The sequence below is a fragment of the Xenopus tropicalis genome, chromosome 8, assembly GCF_000004195.4.
Source record: "Xenopus tropicalis strain Nigerian chromosome 8, UCB_Xtro_10.0, whole genome shotgun sequence".
Taxonomy (NCBI): Eukaryota; Metazoa; Chordata; class Amphibia; order Anura; family Pipidae; genus Xenopus; species Xenopus tropicalis.
The window spans coordinates 22,299,770-22,321,824 of NC_030684.2; the positions used below are offsets into that span (position 1 = coordinate 22,299,770).

General features: G+C 42.7%; 1 protein-coding gene across 1 annotated transcript; it reads right to left on the bottom strand.

Annotated features, from left to right (window-relative positions):
• Positions 1-799: 799 nt before the first annotated feature.
• On the bottom strand, positions 800-18,659 carry ptges (prostaglandin E synthase). Its single transcript, NM_001113664.1, is given in 3 exon segments — positions 800-2,095; positions 6,280-6,362; positions 18,548-18,659. Coding segments are annotated over 3 exon segments (438 nt in total). The 5' UTR covers positions 18,653-18,659; the 3' UTR covers positions 800-1,845.
• Positions 18,660-22,055: the final 3,396 nt, after the last annotated feature.

Genomic DNA, 22,055 nt, shown 5'->3' on the forward strand with positions numbered 1-22,055 from the left:
AAAACTACAGCTTAAGTGAAGAAGAGCAATGAATAGTGCTTTTTGGCGGGAGAGAAAGATAAATTATATAAAAAAAAAACACTACTGCAAACTGCCTCAGAATATCGCTGATTACAGCCCACTAAAAGTATATTTTTTAGTTAACTCTTTCCCTTTACACCTTCAAACCAGAACTCACTCAGAACTCAGGATTTAGGTTGTAATAATAAAACAGTACCTTGTACTTGATACCCAACTAAGATATAATTACCCCTTTAATTACCCCTTACTGGGGGCAGAATAATCCTATTGGGTTTATTTAATGTTTAAATGATTCCCTTTTCTCTGTAATAATAAAACAGTACCTGTACTTGATCCCAACTAAGATATAATTAATCCTTAATGAAGGCAAAACAGTCTTATTGGGGTTTTTCACTAGACTTAAGGTATGAAGATCCAAATTACAGAAAGATCCCTTATCCAGAAAACCCCAGGTCTCAAGACCTCAGGTCTATTTGAGTTTAACAGGTCACTAGGTTGGAAGAGACAAATGTACAGGAATGGTCCAGTACATTTGTCTCTTCCAACCTAGTGCATAAAGAGCTGGACCGAATTTCACCACAAGAGGGCAGCATTTCCAAAGGCTACAAAAGGGATAGGCAAATGGCGCACATGAGAACTGGATTGGATACTTTTTGGCATAGAAGCGCCACATTTGACACAGCATGCCATCGGTGTGCACTGGGAAAGGTAACCAATAAAGGAACACAAGCACAAGCCTGTTGTACTGCACCAATTAAGCCCAGAGGTGTTATATATATTTATATATAATGATTTTTTTTAATAAAATACGGAATACATGCCATACATCTGAATACAAATATAAAACCATATATGAAATGTCTATTTGACTTCACTCGTCTAGGGGAAATATTAAACCCTTGCACTAGCTCTAAAGGTAAAGGCACTCTGGCAATCTGTGGCAATCTGACTGCTGCTAACATCAGGTGGAAAACACTGGCCGGTCAACATTCTCCTCTCCACTTAAAATGTCTACTGTGACATAAAGGATAAGTAAACCTTTAAAATAAGTGAATGTAAAATTGATGAGAGTACTATTCTAAGCACTTTTGTAATATTATATATATATATATATATATATATATATATATAAATAAATTGTGTTACAATAGCACCACCTGCTGGTCAGTTTCTGAACATGATCCAGTTGAGGAGCTTATCAGAAGAAAGAAGCTGTTCTGATGTTCTGGGTAGAAGAAACAATAGAAACCACAGATAACTTTTCTTATGTCTTTCCTAACCAGAGGAACATCAGATCAGCCATCTTTCTCCTGACAACTTCCCCAACAACAGCATGGTTGGAAATGGACCAGCAGGTGGCGCTGTTGTAACAAAAATTTATTTATATTGACACACTTTAACCTTAATATCTCAGAATGTTCTCTGATTAATTTTCTTATCCTATAAGCCCTTAATTATTTAAAGAGTTCTGCTTAGCGGTTTACAATAATTCAGGACTATTGGCACAAATGCAGCAAGCTAACCAGGCTAAGGATATATTGCACATATGACTGACAGAAAGGTATGGATCCATGCCCGTTAATAATCCAGTCTTTCTGTACGGAATTCTGGGAAAGAACAAGTGAGCTTCCCCATATATTAAAACAATAAAAGGTTCCAAGCTGCAACATGGTCTCTGCAGTCCCTTAAGGATAACCTTTACCTTCATCTCTACCAGGGGAGGAGGCTTTAGCAAGTGGGGTGCCTCTGGGTGATGCAGGTGCTATACCCCACTTGACCGTATTACAGGTCTGTATTTATCAGGTAAGGAATGCTGGTCTTTGGTTACCAGGAGGAAGCAACAGAGTAGAGGATCTGAAGGGCCATAGAGAAGCAAGGCAGCTGTGCAATACTGTAGGCCACGGAGCGCGTGGGTGGTTTCAGAGGCAACACATAAGCAACCGTGTGGAGCACCCGACATATGAAGAAGATCTGGAAATGGATCCTGGCGATAGTGGGGTTGGGATCAAGCAAAGAGTACATGGCTCCCAGGAACAGGAAAGGATAGATGTTCTCCATGTCATTGTTGTGGGCCCTGGAACACAAGCAAAGTGGGCTGATGAGTAGGGGGACAAGTGACAACACAATTATTATAAAGCAAATAGGGCTGCACTGAGTCCTGGATTTGATCAAATCCATGCCTCTGGCCTGAACAAATCTGAATCCTTAAAACCACGTGCCTTTTTGTCACAAACACAGAAGCTGAAAATGTTCCACTACGTGCTTTGCGCGTGGTTCTCTTTACCTCTCCTCTTCCTAATTTGCATATGCAAATTGGTTTGGTATTTGACCAAATCTTTCACAAAGGATTAGGGGTTCAGCAGGATCCTAAAATAGTGAATTCGGTGCATCCCTAAAAGCAAGTACATAGCTAAGTTACCATTTCTCTTCCATTTATATCCCCTTTCATAGCTATGAATAGACACTTATACAGCTATGGGTGGGAGCTGCCATGTTGTTTAAAGTATTCAACAGACACATTAGCCCTCTTCCTTATTCCAGGAGAGCAAGGAAACCAGGTAGGTGGAGGAATATTGCTGCTTGAAGTGAAAGCTGAAACAGTAAGGCTACATACAGTCTGGACCCCTCTATCCCATGCAGCCCCAGACAGACAATCTGTGGATTTTGCAGGGGCTGCTGTAAGATGCCAGACACTCACTATATATTGGGCTTATGAGGAGCTGTTTGGGCCCCTGTGTACTTACAATGCCAGGGCCTATTTTGGCTTCCAGTCAAGACCTGATCCTATGCATGCACTTCGGGGTGCAACTTGTGGTCCCTTAATGCACATGTTTGCACTCACAACATTCTATCCACCCTCCTTACTGAGCCCCCATGGATGGGATGTATGTACACCACCAAGCTATAAATAAACCACTGATTACTAGCAGAGAGTGCCTGAACACATGCACAAAGAAAGGCATATTTTAAATGGAGGTATATCTATTATTTAAATGTTGGCATTCAACAAGGCTCCCAGATTTTACACTTAAAAAATGAAGAAGGCACAAGTGGGATGGGAACATTATAACCATGTATGTGTCTATGTGGGGATATACCCTGGATTAGAGGATGAAAAAGGCTCCTACTGCATTATGGCAGGCACCTAGGTGGAGCCCTAAAGTGGGACTAAAACAGATATTGCTGCAAATAAAGAAAAAAAACCACAGCACTTTATGCTGGGCCCCAATGGGTAACATGCTTTGTTGATACACAAAAGCATAAGCCTTAGTAATACTGGTTTCCTATTGGATCAAATTATTTTTAGGATTTGGTGTCTTGCTTGAGTGCCATGATGAATAAATAAATCCCTGTTGGGAGTTGGAGACCTCCAATTCATGTAACCCTTCTTCCAACACGGCACACGTGTGTTTTTATACACATCTAAAGACAATTTAGGCATAAAAATAGGCCTTCTATTGCCTTTTTCTGCTCACAACAACACTGCATGCCCTTTGCATTGCTTTGGCAATCGTGCGAAGTTGCCTGCAGCTCCGTGGGTTTTTACCCTCAATGCTGAAATCAACTACAAGAATAAGGCAACTGGATCAAACGGATGTCTTGTATATTACAGCCCCTCCCCACAGGTCTGGACTAAGGGCCAAAATGGGCCCTAGCGTTTCGAGTACCCAGAGGCCCAAACAGCCCTCCCACCAGCCCAATAAATAGTGACTGTCTATGGCATCTTACAGCAGCCCCTCTGGCATTTGCCAGAACCCACAGATTGCCAGTCCAGGCCTAGCCCCATATAACCTCTACTTAACCTCTTGCTTTCCTGGATACTGCCTTACTTTTCCTTTTGCACTCACTGCGCCACAGAAGAAGCAGGAGGGCCACTGTGACGGGGGACAGAATGTAACTGGGGGTTGAGCAGAAGTTGTAACTAAGGAGGCACATTGCTATCTACATAGGGTTAATTGCCCAAACAATTATGTCAAGGCACATGCTACTGGTGTATGTAGCCAAAGTGGCCACTGGTCTGATGGGGGATGTTCTTTTTTCCCATAAAAACAATCAACGCACCAGAGGTCACCCCTTTAGATTAGAGGAATGGAGCTTCCATTTGAAGCAGCGTAGGGGTTTTTTCACGGTGAGGGCAGTGAGGTTGTGGAATACCCTTCCTAGAGATGTGGTAATGGCAGATTCTGTTAATGCCTTTAAGAGGGGCCTGGATGAGTTCTTGAACAATCAGAATATCCAAGGCTATTGTGATACTAATATCTACAGTTCGTATTAGTGGTTGTATATATAGTTTATGTATGTGAGTGCATAGATTGGTAGGTGTGGGTTGTGTGTGCTGGGTTTACTTGGATGGGTTGAACTTGATGGACTCTGGCCTTTTTTCAACCCCATGTAACTATGTAACTTATATATAGTGTAAGTGAAGTTTATTTTGCTCAACTAACATGATAGAAAATAATTTTGAGTTATTTCTTAGGGTGACAGGTCCCCTTTAAAGGTATGGAGATACAAATTACAGAAAGACCCCTTATCCAGAATACCCCTGGTCCTATACCTGTACTTGTATAGTGATCCCTGGCATTTAAAGGGGTAGTTCACCTTTAAATTAACTTAAGTATGTTACAGAATGTCCTATTCCTAGCAACTTTGCATTTGGTCTTCATTATAGTTTTTGAATTATTTTCCCTCCTCTGCTACATCTTTCCAGCTTTTAAATGAGGGTCACTGACCAAGGAAGCCAAAAAGACTTGCTCTGTGATCTGTGATTTTATTATTGTTACTTTATATTACTTATCTTTCTACTCAGTCTCCCTCCTATTCATGACTCTTATTTCACCTACTGTCTGGTTGCTAAGATATAGAAGCTCCTAGCAACCAACTAAAATTCACAGGAGAGCTGCTGAACAAAAAACTAAATAACTAAAAAAAAGCACAAAAAAATAAAAACATTGTGTATGTCTAAAAGTTGACTTAAAGGTAAACAACCCCTTTAAGAGCACGATGGAAATACCAATCCCCGCCAAGAATGACAAACGTTACGCACCCTTTCTGTTTTCCTTTAGGTGTTGGGAACTATTGGGTTATGGAAAAAATAACAAAAACCTTTTCCTGTTTATCCCAGAAGTTGAACAGAAATGCGGTTAAGTCTCGGCGGGGAATGTGAGCCATGGCTGAGGCAAAACAGCTTTCCCTGAAATGCAATGCCTGCCAAAAGTGTGTGCATTCAAAAGCTACGGAGTTGGATGGTTTCCATTTTGCAGGACCATCTGGGAGCAGCCATCATTCCTAAACCCATTCAAGGTTTGTTCCCTCCAATGATTAATTTGGGTTCTACCGTGGTGTTACTGTGATTGAATCAGGATGGAGAGGGCCACAGCAGACTATTACTGCAATTCTGGGGAGAAGGACCCTAATACTATGGCTGATAGCCCAAAGCCCAGCAAATATAGGCAGTACCCAGAATGGCGCCACATGGTATGACCTTACAGCAAATGAAAGAAACACGTGTCTCTGGAACAGTTCATTGTGTGGGTGTTGGCACAATTTCACATTAACACCAAATCCTCTGCCAGGAATGATTTCCTCACAGTTTATAGTTTCAATGAAAAATGATATGGTCTCTATGAGCGGTTCTGCATGCCAGAGGGAGGGTGTGGGGGGAATAAGGCATGCATAGAACGGCTGCACATTACACCAGAGGAGATTTGACTGCCCAAACTAGTCACGACAGTCAGCCACCTATCACCAAGCTGGACCTGATTATCACTACTATGCTTTCCCAGAGGATGATGGGAAATAATGCAGTGTAATAAAAGCCCAGACTCTGGACTCTAGCATCCTATGGTAATCCCCAACTGATTGAATGGCAACAGGACCAGATCTACAGCGTGCATAAAGGACCAGATCTACAGCGTGCATAAAGGACCAGGATCCATAGTGTGCATAAAGCAGAAAAGATGTGGCAAAAGAATCTCACTTCTGGCCGTACAGGTAGAAGTTATTAGCAGTGCTGTCAGTGGCACAGCAAACATATTAAGGTAAACACCCAAATAGCAGGGCTGGCATCTGACAATAATGCATCTTGCTCACAGTGACAACTACGGTCAGGCACAAACCTTTACAGCAATGGAATCGGGCACAACCGGCTTGGTTTTATACTTGCCGATAAATCCAGTACCTTAATCCAATTAGTTGGTGTCCCTTTAATTCCCTAAACAGTATAAAAGACAAAATATCAGGCAAGAAAGAGTAACAGACCTCCGGTATCGCTCCACATCAGGGTCTTGTCTGTAGTACTGGATTCCCCCGTGTCTCATGGCATCCTCCGGATTGGCAAAGGCCTGTTGAAATGAACAGCAATGGGTAGAAGATTTTACCAGCCGAGAACCTGTTTAGGCCACAAATAGGCAATTATTAGCTAAGCTTGGACCCAGACTGGCAATCTGTGGGTTCTAGCAAATTCCACAGGGGCTGCTGCAAAATGCAATAGACAGTCACTATTTTTAAGGTTGGTGGGGGTCTGATTGGCCCTATTTTGAATCCCAGTTCAAGCCTGTCTATGCTACATGTCTAAATAGTTAAAGACAGCCCACTGATTGAGAGCTCCTCCAATACACAGGCACTCAGTAACAGTATTCAGGAAGCTGTAGAGTGGCCTGTGGCTGACATTAGAATGCAGCTGCTGCCCCTATAGCTCTGCTCCCCACTGTCTTGGCTAGGTAAAGCACTCAGCTGTAACGCTCAATATCATGGTTGTGATGTACCAGCTGAGGAAGTAAAGAGCCAAACTGCTGCTTTACCAGTAGTAAAAGTTACAGCCTTGCAGTTGTTTGATGTGGGTAGCAGCCCCATTGCTATACTTGGCTGCCCGAGTACATGCTTCAGTGCTCCAAGTATATACCACAGATGGAATGAGGCATGCTGGGAAAGTGTGATCTTAGTGCCTTAGTTGCCTCCCAAGCATAAGCTGTGTGGCTGATCACATGATGTCACTTTAGGATCAATTTCCCCCACAATTAAAAGAACCATACAGATGAAGAAGGTGCCAAAAAGTCATTGTATACAAAACAATGCAGCTGGTGATCAGTAAATGCTACCTGCTGGTTGGTTGCTAAGGGTTACTGCACTTGGGCAAAAAATCTCTAATTTGCTACTTTGTTGTGATGGGCTGATGGCCAGGTGAAAGTAACTTGCACAGCTTTATATATTTTTGTAACCTTACAGAAGTCATAAAAGGGGCCATATCCACAAGTGATGTGCGGGCCGGCCCAAAACCTGCAAGTCGGACGAGTTTGAGCAAGCAAATCACTTTTTTAACAGGTCGTAATTGCCCACCCTGCTAAATGATTTCTAAGCTGCAACATGACATGCACCCACCCCTTTTGCCCAACTCTTCAATGGCAGCTAAAGCCAGTAAAAAGGCAGCCAATGAAGTAGAACCCATGACTGCTCGGGCACCCCTCTTCCCCAGTCATGGGGGTCTGCTGTATGGTAGATATGCCATTGCACCCAGTCCCACAATGCCCAAAGTCACCATAGGGGGTTAATAGTATTTTTCTCCTAATGGAGAAGACACGCGGAGCTACTAGTAGCAGCTACCTGTCATGGCTACTAAAATAGACAATGCCGACCATTTACTGATAATTGTTTCTACATGTGTTTTAGCCTGGCCCCATCTCTGATGTTACTGAAAGGGCAGTATATAAATTAGCCAATGCAGCCAGCTGGGCTGAGTGCCAGGTGTGGAGGGACGTTGGCAAAGTTCGGACCACCACCCACTAGAAATGTGATTATCCATCACTAGTAAATATTGGCTATTGCATGGCAGGCCGATATATTACATTCCAGAGGCTCACCAAGCTGGCATCACCAAAAATAACTGGCATAATGCCTTCATACAGCTCTGCACGCTGCTCACCAACCCCTTGTCTGGGGGCACAGAGAAAGACATTATAAGGAGACCTGAATTATAAATTACTATCATGCCTTTCTGTCAGCTATAAGCGTAACCATTTATAGAAAGGTGGCCATATGACAGCCAGCACCTATGGCGTCCTTCCCCTGCTGCACCTTTTGGTCCCATGTCAGCAGGCTGCAGACGTAAGTAAATACGGCACACCTACAATGATACAAAAATCTGTCCGTCAACCTGTTACAGAGTGCTGTGACTCACAGGGGGAGCATCTGGTATCTCTGCGGAATATGTGGGTGCTATATAAATAAAAGATAATAATAATAATAATAACAGCAGCAACAAGTAAATGCATGTGAATAACTATCAGTAATGGGAAACAACACACTCCTACTCTGACAGCTGGACTTGGAGAGAACTGAGCTTTTCCCTATGTGCTGACCAGAGGATATATTTAGAACATGGGTGTGCTATATGGTGTGTACATGATGTATTAGTCTGTATATGCAGACAGGAACCAAGTGCATTTTTGCCATTATACCCATATATAAGACATGATACGCAGGCATTTTTGACGTAGGGAGGAATATAAGAGGAAACGTTCCAGAGAGAGTGCTACTAAGTGCTCTTATCTTATCTCCAGGCGAGGAGGAATTCAGCTCCCCCGATTCATGATTGGACATCTGGTTATCCTTGCAGACTGAAGACCACAGGGGAACCATGAGTAACCCAAAAATCTTGCAATGCCAATATTAACGTAAGGAACTTCCAACCGACCCAGACCATCAAAGCACTTGCTTCTTAGAGCCAGGATCCCCCACCTGACAGTTGTTTAAATGTTACAGAACTTCATCAGTCAGCATTCTCCAACATCTAGTTTTAAGGTGCCATACACGGGCCGATTCTAGCTGAGATAGTCCGATTCGGCAGCTTATCTGCCCGTGTATGGGCACGAACAACGGACCTGTCCAACTGACATCTAGCCTGAAATCGGGCAGATCTCGATCGGGCAGGTTTGGTTTTTCTGTCGGATCGGGACTGCATCTGTAGGTGGGGATATCGGGAGAAGATCAGCTCACTTGGCTTCCCATCATAATGCATAGAGCTGATGTATGATTAAATGTATAAATCAGCTATACACTAAAAAAAATTATTTATAATGGAAATCAATGTATAATATTTATATATTTGTAATATTTAACTAGAATAAATAGGTCCGCCTATTTAAGTAGTACTAAATTACAGGGCTGCCATCACAGGCCCCATAGTTTAGTTAAAAGGATCCTTCCACGTGGGCCCTCAGGTCGTTGAACCCTTCCAACTAAGTAGAAGGGATTCCAATGAAAAACTATGGCAAACTAAATTATCCATCTGGCCAAACAAAATTACACCCTTATCTTACCCAATACCCATGCCCTTTAAAGTCCACAAATTTGACTTTCCCATCTTCAAGAGCACCCCATGGAGGCCTTACTGGATTCCCTCCTGTCTTGCCAGATAGCATCCCTGCAAAAATATACTGGTAACCAGTGGTGCAACAATAGAGGAGCAGACCCTACACAAACAAGCACAGGGGTAAGAACCCCATATCAGGCCTTCATACCCCATCACTCTTGCACAAAATTTGCAAATTTGCAAACAAGAACATGTAGGCAGGCAGCAGAAAAAATGTTTTTTTTCAGGGAGTCCCTGGTAGCACAATTTTTTACCCCCAGGCCAAAATCAGAATATAATGTAGGTCTATTCCAACATCAGTGGTGGCTCATTAGTCCTGTCCTGACAGGCATAGGCGGATTTTCAATAAGGCTAGGGGAGGCTAAGCCTCCCCAAACCTGCTTTGGCACCTTAAAAAAAAACAAACCTGGCTCCGTTTCTGCACTGTCCTGCAAATCTTCTCCGGGTTCTGCAGAAATCGGCTGTGCTCTGATTGGATCTTTCTTCTTGTGGATTCTCCAATCAGAGCACAGCTTTCTTGACAGGCAGTAAAATTGGCCAATCAAGGTGCAGATGCAGACAGGGATCGGGAAATTTTGCAAACTGGAGGCAGTGCAGAATTGAAGACTAAAAAAAGAAGAATCTGCAGGCTGTAAACTTTACCCAAGAACCAACTTTGAACTTTTGCTGCAGTTTTCATCCTACAGGTACTATACACAGGTACTATACTGTATATGCTCTAAAGACTGACCCACTAGCTGAAATTAAATTGTTTTTTGTCACCTGACATCTAATAATATCCCTATCCCCTACCCTGACAGATGGAGGGTAAGTTAACTTTTCCCCCTGACAAAGCTCATTGTGCTTTTATATATTTGTTATGGTTTTTTGCACTTTCTATTTTTCTTTTACTTTTGTCATTGTTTTTTTCATTTCTAGTTAGTTACAGTGGAGCCAATGTTGTGCATCAGTGCCAGTGTTATAGTGCCAGGGCCTGAATATCTGCCATCCATACCCACTGCTCCTTATGGCATATAATATGCTGGTTTTGTATATAAAGACTGCGTCTCACTGTATATAACGTGCCTGGGATGTCAGTACCCACTGCTCCTCATGGCATATAATATGCTGGTTTTGTATATAAAGACTGAGTCTCACTGCATATAATGTGCCTGGGATGTCAGTACCCACTGCTCCTCATGGCATATAATGTGCTGGTTTTGTATATAAAGACTGCGTCTCACTGTATATAATGTGCATGTGATGTCAGTACCTGCTGCCTCTCTCTCTATAAAGCTAACTTAAACACATCTAAAGGGGAGGTTCACTTTTAAGTTAACTTGTAGTTTGTTATAGAATGGCCTATTCCTAGCAACTTTGCAATTGGTCTTCCTAGTTAATTTTTTAAATAATTTGCCTTTCCCTTCTGCCTCTTTCCAGCTTTCAAATGAGGGTCACTGACCAAAAAGTATTGCTCTGTGAGGCTACAGTTTTATTTTTCCATGCAGGCCCCTTAACTATTCATATTCCCATCTCTTGTTTAAACCACTAGCTGGTAAATAAGACCCTAGCAACCAGATAGCTGCTGAAACACCAAATGGAGAGCTGCTGAACAATAAGCTAAATAACCAAAAAACCATTAAAAATAAAAAAAAAGGACCAATTGCAAATTGTCTCAGAATATCAATGTCTACATCATACTGGGCAGTTAATATTGGGGGGTATACATTGTTTCAGAGGGACAGGGGCAATAGAAAAGGAGGAGGAGTGTGTCTGTTCATTAAGCAGGAATTAAAAGCAAATATTAAAGAGGAAGTGATGGGGGTAACAGAGGGAGCTGAATCCTTATGGGTTGAGATTCTCACAGATAGTAAAGAATCTACCAAACTAATTGTAGGGGTATGCTATAGACCCCCTAATGTAAGCGAAGAGGAGGAGGCCCAGCTCCTGTTGCAAATAGAAAAGGCTGCTAGTTTGGGGCAAGTGATAATAATGGGGGATTTTAATTACCCTGATATTGACTGGGGCAATAGTACTGCCAGGACAGTAAATGGGAACAAGTTTATAAACTTGCTGCATGACAACTTTATGTCACAAGTTGTTGAGGAGCCAACCAGGAACCATGCTATACTAGATCTAGTGTTCTCTAATGGCCCAGAAAGTATAGCAAATGTGCAAGTGGTTGAACCCCTGGGTAATAGTGACCATAATGTTATTTCATTTGATGTTTGGTGCAGGAAACAAATTTACACGGGGGCAACAAAGACACTGAATTTTAGGAAGGCAAATTTTAGCTCCTTAAGGGCAGCGCTTCAGGGCATAGATTGGGGCATTATGTTTTCTGATAAAAATACAGAGCAGAAATGGTTGTCATTTAAAATGATATTAAATCATTACTGTTCTCAATTCATTCCATTAATAAGAAAAAGTAGAAGTGTTAAGAATCACCCTATGTGGCTTAACTCTGAGGTAAAGAAGTTAATAGGGAAAAAAAGGAAAGCTTTTAAGAAATATAAGTCAGAGGGGACAGTAGATGCGTTTAATGATTATAAACACTATAACAAGTGTTGTAAAACAGCAATCCGGAAGGCAAAGATAGAAAATGAGGAGCGCATCGCGGCCGAGGCCAAGACTAACCCCAAAAAGTTTTTTAAGTATATTAATAGTAAAAAGATGCAGGTTGAGGGTGTGGCCCCATTGAGTTATAATAACAATATGGTTACAGCGGATACAGAAAAGGCAGATGTGCTTAACCAGTTCTTTTCTTCTGTGTATACAGTAGAGGAGCCAGTGGGCCAAGTCCCACCCAATAGCTTCACTGTTGCCTCAGCTCCAACTACACAGTGGCTGGCACAGGATATGGTGCTTAAAGGGTTACACACGATAAATGTAAACAAGGCACCTGGGCCAGATGGAATACACCCTCGGGTACTGAGAGAGCTAGGGGCAGAATTGCAGTGGCCCTTGTTTCTGATATTCTCAGACTCTCTTTCATCAGGTATGGTACCTAGGGATTGGAAGAAGGCGAATGTCATTCCCATATTTAAAAAAGGGAGTAAGATCTCAGCCTGGCAATTATAGGCCTGTAAGTTTGACATCTGTGGTGGGCAAGTTATTTGAAGGCTTGTTAAGGGATCACATTCAAAATTATGTAGTGGAGAATGGCATTATGAGCAGTAATCAGCATGGCTTTATGAAGGACAGGTCATGTCAGACCAATTTAATTGCTTTTTATGATGAGGTAAGTAAGAAGCTGGACAGTGGGGATGCAGTAGATATAATCTATTTGGATTTTGCCAAAGCATTTGATACCGTTCCCCACAACGGGTAGAAAACTGGCTACAGGATCAGGTACAGAGGGTGGTTGTTAATGGTACATTCTCTACTTGGAATAAGGTCCTCAGTGGGGTCCCTCAGGGTTCTGTACTGGGTCCACTTTTGTTTAATTTGTTCATAAATGACTTAGGGGAGGGTATTATGAGTAATGTATCAGTGTTTGCAGATGACACAAAACTCTGCAGACCAGTCAATTCTATCCAGGATGTGACATCCCTGCAGCAGGATCTTGACCAACTGGCAATCTGGGCAGCTAAGTGGCAGATGAGATTTAATGTGGATAAATGTAAGGTCATGCACCTGGGATGTAAAAATATGCAAGCCCCGTATACCCTTAATGGGACTGCACTAGGCAAATCCATAATGGAGAAGGACCTTGGAGTCCTTGTAGATAATAAACTTGGCTGTAGCAAGCAATGCCAGGCAGCAGCTGCAAGGGCAAACAAGGTTTTGAGCTGTATTAAAAGGGGTATAGATTCACGGGAGGAGGGGGTTATTCTTCCTCTTTACAGAGCGCTGGTAAGGCCCCATCTAGAATATGCTGTTCAGTTTTGGTCTCCAGTGCTCAAACGGGACATTATTGAGTTAGAGAGGGTCCAGAGAAGGGAAACTAAGCTGGTAAAAGGTATGGAAAGTCTCAGTTATGAAGAAAGACTGGCCAAGTTGGGTCTGTTTACACTGGAGAAGAGGCGCTTAAGAGGTGACATGATAACTATGTATAAATATATAAAGGGATCATATAATAATCTTTCTAATGTTTTATTTACCAGTAGGTCCTTCCAACGGACACGAGGGCACCCACTCCATTTAGAAGAAGGAAGGTTCCGTTTAAATATTCGGAAAGGATTTTTTACTGTGAGAGCTGTGAAGTTCTGGAATTCCCTCCCCGAATCAGTCGTGCTGGCTGATACATTATATAACTTTAAGAAGGGGCTGGATGGATTCTTAGCAAGTGAGGGAATACAGGGTTATGGGAGATAGCTCTTAGTACTAGTTGATCCAGGGACTGGTCCGATTGCCATCTTGGAGTCAGGAAGGAATTTTTTCCCCTCTGCGGCAAATTAGAGAGGCTTCAGATGGGGTTTTTTGCCTTCCTCTGGATCAACTAGTAGTTAGGCAGGTTAAATATAGGCATTATGGTTTAACTTGATGGACGTATGTCTTTTTTCAACCCAACTTACTATGTTACTATATTAAAAGTTAATTTAAAGGTAAACTACCCATTGAAGCTAACTGATTACAAACACAAATGTATAGAGAACCCCTAACAGAAGTGCACGTATGAATGCTTTTACATCCTAAGCATTTTAGGGTTAAAAAAAAGCCCTCCCACCCGCATATTTGCACAGTATCCCTGGGAGTCAGTGGGAACGGCAAGAGGTAGTTGGGAGGTTAATTCTTTACACCAGCAGCGAATCCACTAAGTCTCACATTAGCTATAGGTCAGTCTGTGTATGGCCCATATTTAGCCTCCCCAAACAAAAAAGTCACCCTCCGCATATGCTGACAGGGTTTTTGTTGTTCTGTTCCTTTAATAAGTGCACCTCTTCCTTTCCATGTCTGGAAAAAAGGCCCAGATGGCAGTTGTAATAGCCATTCACTGATAAAGTGGGTGCAGGGCTAACACCTACTGGGCAATAACTGGAACCAAGGCTGCTACTGTCTATGTTTTAAGACATGCTGGGCTCAAGCGCAATGCCTCAAACAGAGATTTGTCAGGTAGACTGTGTAGGGGGGGGGGACACTTTCTATGGGGGCATTGTGTATGGAGGGTACTTTCTATGGGGGCACTGTATATGGGGCCTACTGTCTGTGGGGCAATTGAGGGCACTGTCTATGGGGGGTACTGTCTATGGGGGGCAAATGGGGCACTGTGTGTGGGGGCACTTGTCTATGGGGGTGCTGTCTATTGGGCCATTGGGGGCACTATTTTAACTATTTTAAAAATTAATTTAAAAAATGGGGTGTGGTAATTGGGGCGTGGTCACAAAGTGGGCGTGGTCAAAAATTGCCGCGCTGCGCGCCAAGTCTTTTTGGCCCTCTTTTCATTTTTCAAATGTTGGGAGGTATGCCTACATATACTACAGCACTGTGCAACAATTGGGTGTATACATTAAACCTATACACTACATACAAATACTGGCAAGAGGTAAAGAGGGCTCAACACATTAGTGATTACACTTTATAGGAAGCAGACCCTGCGAATGCTTAGTGTTCCAAAAAAAGGTGAACTACCCCCTTAAGTCATTTGGTTTGCCTGTACCCGTGATGCCATAGCTCATCTATGCCACACTCCCTTTCCCTTATAACACAATACGAAGCCTATAGCAGGGGATAAAGAAGCTTGTGGCCAGCCAGCCTTAGAGACAATAGCAATCAGGGCTATCGCTCAGACTGTAAACTGAACCACCTTTATAGACATTTGGAGAAATAAAGCTTTTAAAACAAATACACATTTAAACCTTTAACCTTATAGGGGAACTCCAGACAAATACTCCCAAAAAATTACATTCTGCCTACTGAAAGAAAATGTAGCCCTAAGCAACTGTGTGCAAAATGTTAATGTAACTAAAGCAAAAGTGTAAATGTAATCGTTATTAAAAAGCACTGTCTGTTAGGGATGCACCGAACACAGGATTCAGACGAATCCACGGTCCTGGCGGAACCAAATCCTAAAAATCACATGAATTTTTGTCATGTTAACGTGATTTAACCCTTACAAATCCTAATTAGCATATGCTCATTAGGATTCAGATTTTGTTTTTCGGCCGAATCCCTTACGATGGATTCGGGGGTTTGGCCTAACCCGAAAAACTGGATTCAGTGCATCCCTACTGTCTGTATATATTCCCTGCATTACTGGTTCAGACTCCTGAAACATTGTAGAAGAAGCCAGCTGATTAAGAGACCAGGACTAACAAACTTGCTTCATAAGTTAGAAGCAGAGAACAGAAAAGAATAAACACTGCTTCCAATGTTATTAGTTTGCGTATTTGGCTGGAGTTCCCCTTTAAATTTTCTAACAATGGCATGTTGGTTGCTGAAAGCCAGGATGTTACACCACTGTGCAACCCTGCTATGAGAATGCTTTGTTTGTATCCGGCACCCGTGCCAATATTGTGCGTGCTGCTAGATATTAACATTCTGGGCATTATTAGCTAAACCATGGGAAGTATTCATAAAGGGTACAGTTCCACTGCTAGTACAGCAGACATTCTATCTGAAACAGCTACTATGCCTGACACGTTGTTTTGGGTTGGGGCTTAACAGACTCCTTCCCTCCATACCTTAGTGTCACTGAGGCCTGCTCTTTGCATGAGGAGGATTACTGCATACAGCATTTTCAGGAGACGTAATCTGACCTTTCACGAAGTGGTGCAACCTGTGGGTGTAGTGATTAGCTCTCACAGGTATTAGCAGATCAAGGAGCCAAGAAACCACTCGCACGAACAAAACAAAAAAAATGGGAGATGGAATGGTATTTTGAGGAAGATGACCAAGCTGGCACTGGCTTATTGATACTGGTACCCAGTGCCCAGGTATATGCCACTTCCAGTTCAGCTAAATTCCATCAGACAGGCCTGTAAGGGCTTTGCTACACACATCAAGCTTGCTTTATAGGGAAACAAATCCCAAGCACAGTTTGTGTATATGATGGATAGGGCTGCTGTATGGATTCTGATGGACAACAGTAATATACAAAGTTATTCTTTGTGATCATCTGCACCTTCTTTATGACTTAGATCTCAGGGGGTCCATCCCTCTAGTGCTTAACTCATCAGTTAAGTGGGAGAAGCCCCAAGTTGCCAGCCATGCAATGAACCCTAATTGCTGCAAGCAACCTAATTATAGTCAACAAGAACAGATGTGTTACTGGCAAACCGAGGGGTCTCTCTAAATACAGTAGTAGCATAGGCTATCCTCCCTATAATAGGTGCTGGGGTCCAACTGCAGTAGCACAGACCTATATGAGTGTGTAGAAAGGGTGTGCTTCATTCTAGGGATGGGCAACTTTCATTGAGAGGGTCTGGCAATACAAATACTAGCCCTATTGATGGGAGTTGTTAAAGGAGAAAGAAAGGTAAAAACTAAATAAGCTTTATAAGAAAGGTCTATGTAAATACAGCCAAAAGCACTCACAGAAATACTGCACTGACTTCTCTGCACTGTAATTCCTGTGCCACAGACACGCATCTTTCTTCTCTCTGTTCTCTCCTGCTGCCCCCCCCCCTTAGAAATGTGGATCTGAGCCAATCAGCAGGAAGCTGACTCATAGTCTTACTAACGGAGCATGTTCACTTGGTCTGCATGTCTGTGCAGGAGTGAGGCATTATGGGAACTTTCTTTACACAGCTCAGTGTTTTTTCTTTCCGTTTGGCTTCTGATCATCTGAACAAGTGAAATTTGGGGAGACTTAAGGGCACTATTGAGACAACTGAAGGTATGCCTGCAGCTTGAGATTAACTCTTTACTTTCCTTCTCCTTTAAACATTATTTAGCCCTTATTACCAGTGGCAGAACTATAGAGGAAGTAGGTTAGCTTCCTCTATAGTCAAACTACCTAGAAAAAAATTGTGCAGGCTGGGGACTGGGAGGTGACTGGGATGCTTGCAGAGTGTCGGGCTCCTCCAAAGATTTCTTGCAGGGGGGCTGAGCACCAAGTTGTTACGCTTATTACCCTCCCTCTCCCATGGTCTTGGTGACGGCTGGTGGCTTGGTTCATGGCACTGAGGTTGGTTACATCAAAGCCCCCGATGCAGATCACCTGTCTGGATGAGCGAATGCCCCCTGCTAAGACAGGTGTATAAGGAATGGGGTAATGAATCCCTACATACACCAGGTAACTACCCAGCAGAGGGTGTTTTTAATTAATCCCTGCAGAACCAATATCAATGGGTATGCTGCAATCTGTATTTTTATATGGGAACTGTAATTGTTTTGTTTTATACTAATTGGGAAACGTTGCCCTTTCCCAATACCCAAAATGGTCATATCTATCTATCTCCACTCTGGCTACCAAACATGGAGCGGTGACAAGTGGACCGCATTCAAAAACCATAACATTTGCTAAACTTGAATGTGGTTTTTGTGAATACATGATTTTCCTTGTTATGCCTTTCATCTCTTTGTCAGTCACACCCCCCCAGGTGTATTCAGCAAACACACCTGATGTGGGGCTGCAGCAAAGGAATCTGCAGCTGTCTTCTGAATCTTTTTACATAGGTAAGCTCTTTACATCCAGTATCGGTCTTCTATTGTACAGAACTGTGGAATATTGAAATATGTTGGTGCCACAGAAATACATGTTAACAATTAAGCAATTCTGTAACTGCCCTTGCCTTCATGTTCCTACACCCACATCCTCCAATTTACAATAAAAATGGGTTTCCTGCACTCTGGCAACAGTTGTTATTGGAGCATGGTATTGTTTAAAAATCCCCCTTCTCCTAAACCCCAGTGCTTCCCTTCCCTGCTGGATTCCGTTGCATGAAGGAAGAGGAGGGAGGGGGGAAGTGGGTTCAGATACTTTGCGCTGGAATGTTTGGATAGTCGGAACGTGAAAGTTGCACTGCAGTGTATATACAAAGTGGACACATATGAAACCCACATGCTGCTGCCTGTATCTTCGCTGAGAATCCCCCTATTTATTTATTCGCTCTAGGGTTCCGCCTGCGTCTGATTTTAAAGGGGACGAGGTGTTAACCCTACTCCAGAGTAGCACGCCAACCATTAGGGATTAGGAAACACCGGAAACCTTAGTAGAAAATAGCCTTAAGCCCTATTTGTGTAGTTAAGATGTTTTCACCTCTGTGCTATAGAAGCGTTCGCTCTGGGGGTACTTACCTTCTTGCGCAGTCGGATCTGCCCCGTAATCACAGCTATGATGTACATCTTCAGGATGAGCAGGGTGCTGTAAAACACAAAGGAAGCAAAGACTTCATCCATCATGTATCCTGAGGATGCACTGACTTGTTTAGCTGTGCAGCAGGGCAAGCAGTGCTCTAGCAGTGATAAAAAAGGAGAGAGGAAATGGGAGGAGCTCAAGTGTGGGAGGGGCAATACAGTTGCACAGCTGGTAATACTAATATGTGAAAAAATGTATTTATAAGTGTATATATATATTATATGCATATAAAAATGTAGGAGCATGAAGCACAGCAGTTAGCTGCAACATCTGCAAAAAATAATTCTATGCATAAAAAGACATTTTGTAAAGATATTATTGAAGGGTTCTGAGGGGCATTCAACAATGCTATGTTTTGGGAATAGCAAGTGTGTAATAACAGCTTGAGCCTTGAACACATGCACCCAGCCCTGCCCTTACATCCCTTGCAATTTATTTATTTTTAAAATATTTTTATATTTATTTATTAAAGGTACCAAATATTTTCTGCACTTTCCCATACAAAAGAGCCTTTGCTCATCTTCCTCTTGATAAATCCCACGTTCGGAACCTTGAAGTAACCAACCACCCTGGACATGACAGTTAACAGGCCCAGATTGGAAATCTGAGGGGCTGCTGTAACTAGGGATGTAGCGAACCTAAAAAAAAATGTTCGCGAACCCGTTCGCGAACTTTCGCCGAAAAGTGCGAACGTTCGCGAACTTTGCGAACCCCATAGACTTCAATGGGAAGGCGAACTTTAAAACCTAGAAAAGCAATCTCTGGCCAGAAAACTGATTTTAAAGTTGTTTAAAGGGTGCCACAACCTGGACAGTGGCATGCAGGAGGGGCATCAAGGGCAAAAATTTCTCTGAAAAATACGTTGTTGACACAGCGTTGCGTTTTGTGCTGTTAAGGGGAGAAAACACACTACATTCCTAAACTTATGTAATAAACTGCTTTAAAAAGTCCGGCATCTACATTCCAATCAAGTCGTGTAAAGGTTACGGCTGGTTCACACGCAAAGACAAAACGCAACGAAAAAAAACGCAAAAAGCTTTAATGATACTGTCAAGTGTGCGAATATTAGTTTTTACTAGTTGCTTGTCACCTCCAGGACGTTCGTCCCGTCGGTGGGAATATTTCTGTAGTGGTGTGTTTAGCAGTCACCGTGCTTGTGCGCACGTGCATGGTCAGGCAGAGGTAATTCAATGTACAGTAACGTGAACCAAAAAACACTGATTCTGCAGTGTGGGCCCAGGTTTGTCCTACCTTTTCGATCACCTGTGGTGACCATAAAAGATACGATTTTGCCGCCGTTGCAGAACCCTGAAAAATCAGGAATGTGTACATTCCTAAAAAATTATGTTTTTTTTGTTGCAGCCACTGAAGCACAGAGGACAGAAAAAATATGTTAGATAGATGGTATCATAACCAATCCTGAGGCAGAACCTTTAAAAAATCGAAGATAGCGTACCAAGCACAGAAGACAGAAAAAATATCTTAGATAGATGGTATCATAACCATGCCCCAGGCAAACCCTTTCAAAGAACTAAGATAGGGTGACAACAAGCACAGAAGACATTAAAAACATCAAAGCTAGATGGTATAATAACCATGCCCCAGCCAAACCCTTTCAAAGAACTCAGATAGGGTGACAAGCACAGAAGACATTAAAAACATCAAAGCTAGATGGTATCATAACCATGCCCCAGCCAAACCCTTTCAAAGAACTCAGATAGGGTGACAACAAGCACAGAAGACATTAAAAACATCAAAGCTAGATGGTATCATAACCATGCCCCAGCCAAACCCTTTCAAAGAACTCAGATAGGGTGACAAGCACAGAAGACATTAAAAACATCAAAGCTGGATGGTATCATAACCATGCCCCAGCCAAACCCTTTCAAAGAACTCAGATAGGGTGACAAGCACAGAAGACATTAAAAACATCAAAGCTAGATGGTATCATAACCATGCCCCAGCCAAACCCTTTCAAAGAACTCAGATAGGGTGACAACAAGCACAGAAGACATTAAAAACATCAAAGCTAGATGGTATAATAACCATGCCCCAGCCAAACCCTTTCAAAGAACTCAGATAGGGTGACAAGCACAGAAGACATTAAAAACATCAAAGCTAGATGGTATCATAACCATGCCCCAGCCAAACCCTTTCAAAGAACTCAGATAGGGTGACAACAAGCACAGAAGATATTAAAAACATCAAAGCTAGATGGTATCATAACCATGCCCCAGCCAAACCCTTTCAAAGAACTCAGATAGGGTGACAAGCACAGAAGACATTAAAAACATCAAAGCTAGATGGTATCATAACCATGCCCCAGCCAAACCCTTTCAAAGAACTCAGATAGGGTTGACAAGCACAGAAGACATTAAAAACATCAAAGCTAGATGGTATCATAACCATGCCCCAGCCAAACCCTTTCAAAGAACTCAGATAGGGTGACAACAAGCACAGAAGACATTAAAAACATCAAAGCTAGATGGTATAATAACCATGCCCCAGCCAAACCCTTTCAAAGAACTCAGATAGGGTGACAAGCACAGAAGACATTAAAAACATCAAAGCTAGATGGTATCATAACCATGCCCCAGCCAAACCCTTTCAAAGAACTCAGATAGGGTGACAACAAGCACAGAAGACATTAAAAACATCAAAGCTAGATGGTATCATAACCATGCCCCAGCCAAACCCTTTCAAAGAACTCAGATAGGGTGACAAGCACAGAAGACATTAAAAACATCAAAGCTAGATGGTATCATAACCATGCCCCAGCCAAACCCTTTCAAAGAACTTAGATAGGGTGACAAGCACAGAAGAGTAGAAGAGAGAAAAATTCAGGATTTACCTGTCCAAAAAGTTTGGCTTACAATTAAGCCAGTAGGATTTGCACCCTAGTTTGTACGGTGATGGAGGAGGACGCTAAAGGACAGCTGTGTGTGGTGTCAAGCGGCGTGCAGAGAAGGACAGCTGCATGGGCAGTCAGAACAAGTCTTCCGGCGTGCAGTAACCCTCCGAGATCCATGCCTCATTCATTTTAATAAAGGTCAGGTAATCAACACTTTTGTGACCTAGGCGAGTTCTCTTCTCAGTTACAATCCCTCCTGCTGCACTAAAGGTCCTTTCTGAGAGGACACTTGAGGCAGGGCAAGACAACAGATTTATGGCAAATTGTGACAGCTCTGGCCACAGATCAAGCCTGCGCACCCAGTAGTCCAGGGGTTCATCGCTCCTCAGAGTGTCAATATCTGCAGTTAATGCCAGGTAGTCCGCTACCTGCCGGTCAAGGCATTCTCTGAGGGTGGATCCAGAAGGGTCCTGGCGCTGCCTTGGACTGAAAAAACTTTGCATGTCTGACGTTACAGAGTGGCCAAAGTGCATTGTCCTTGCAGGTGTGCTCGTGGGAGGATTACTGGCACCTCTGCCCCTGGAATGTGGAGTGAC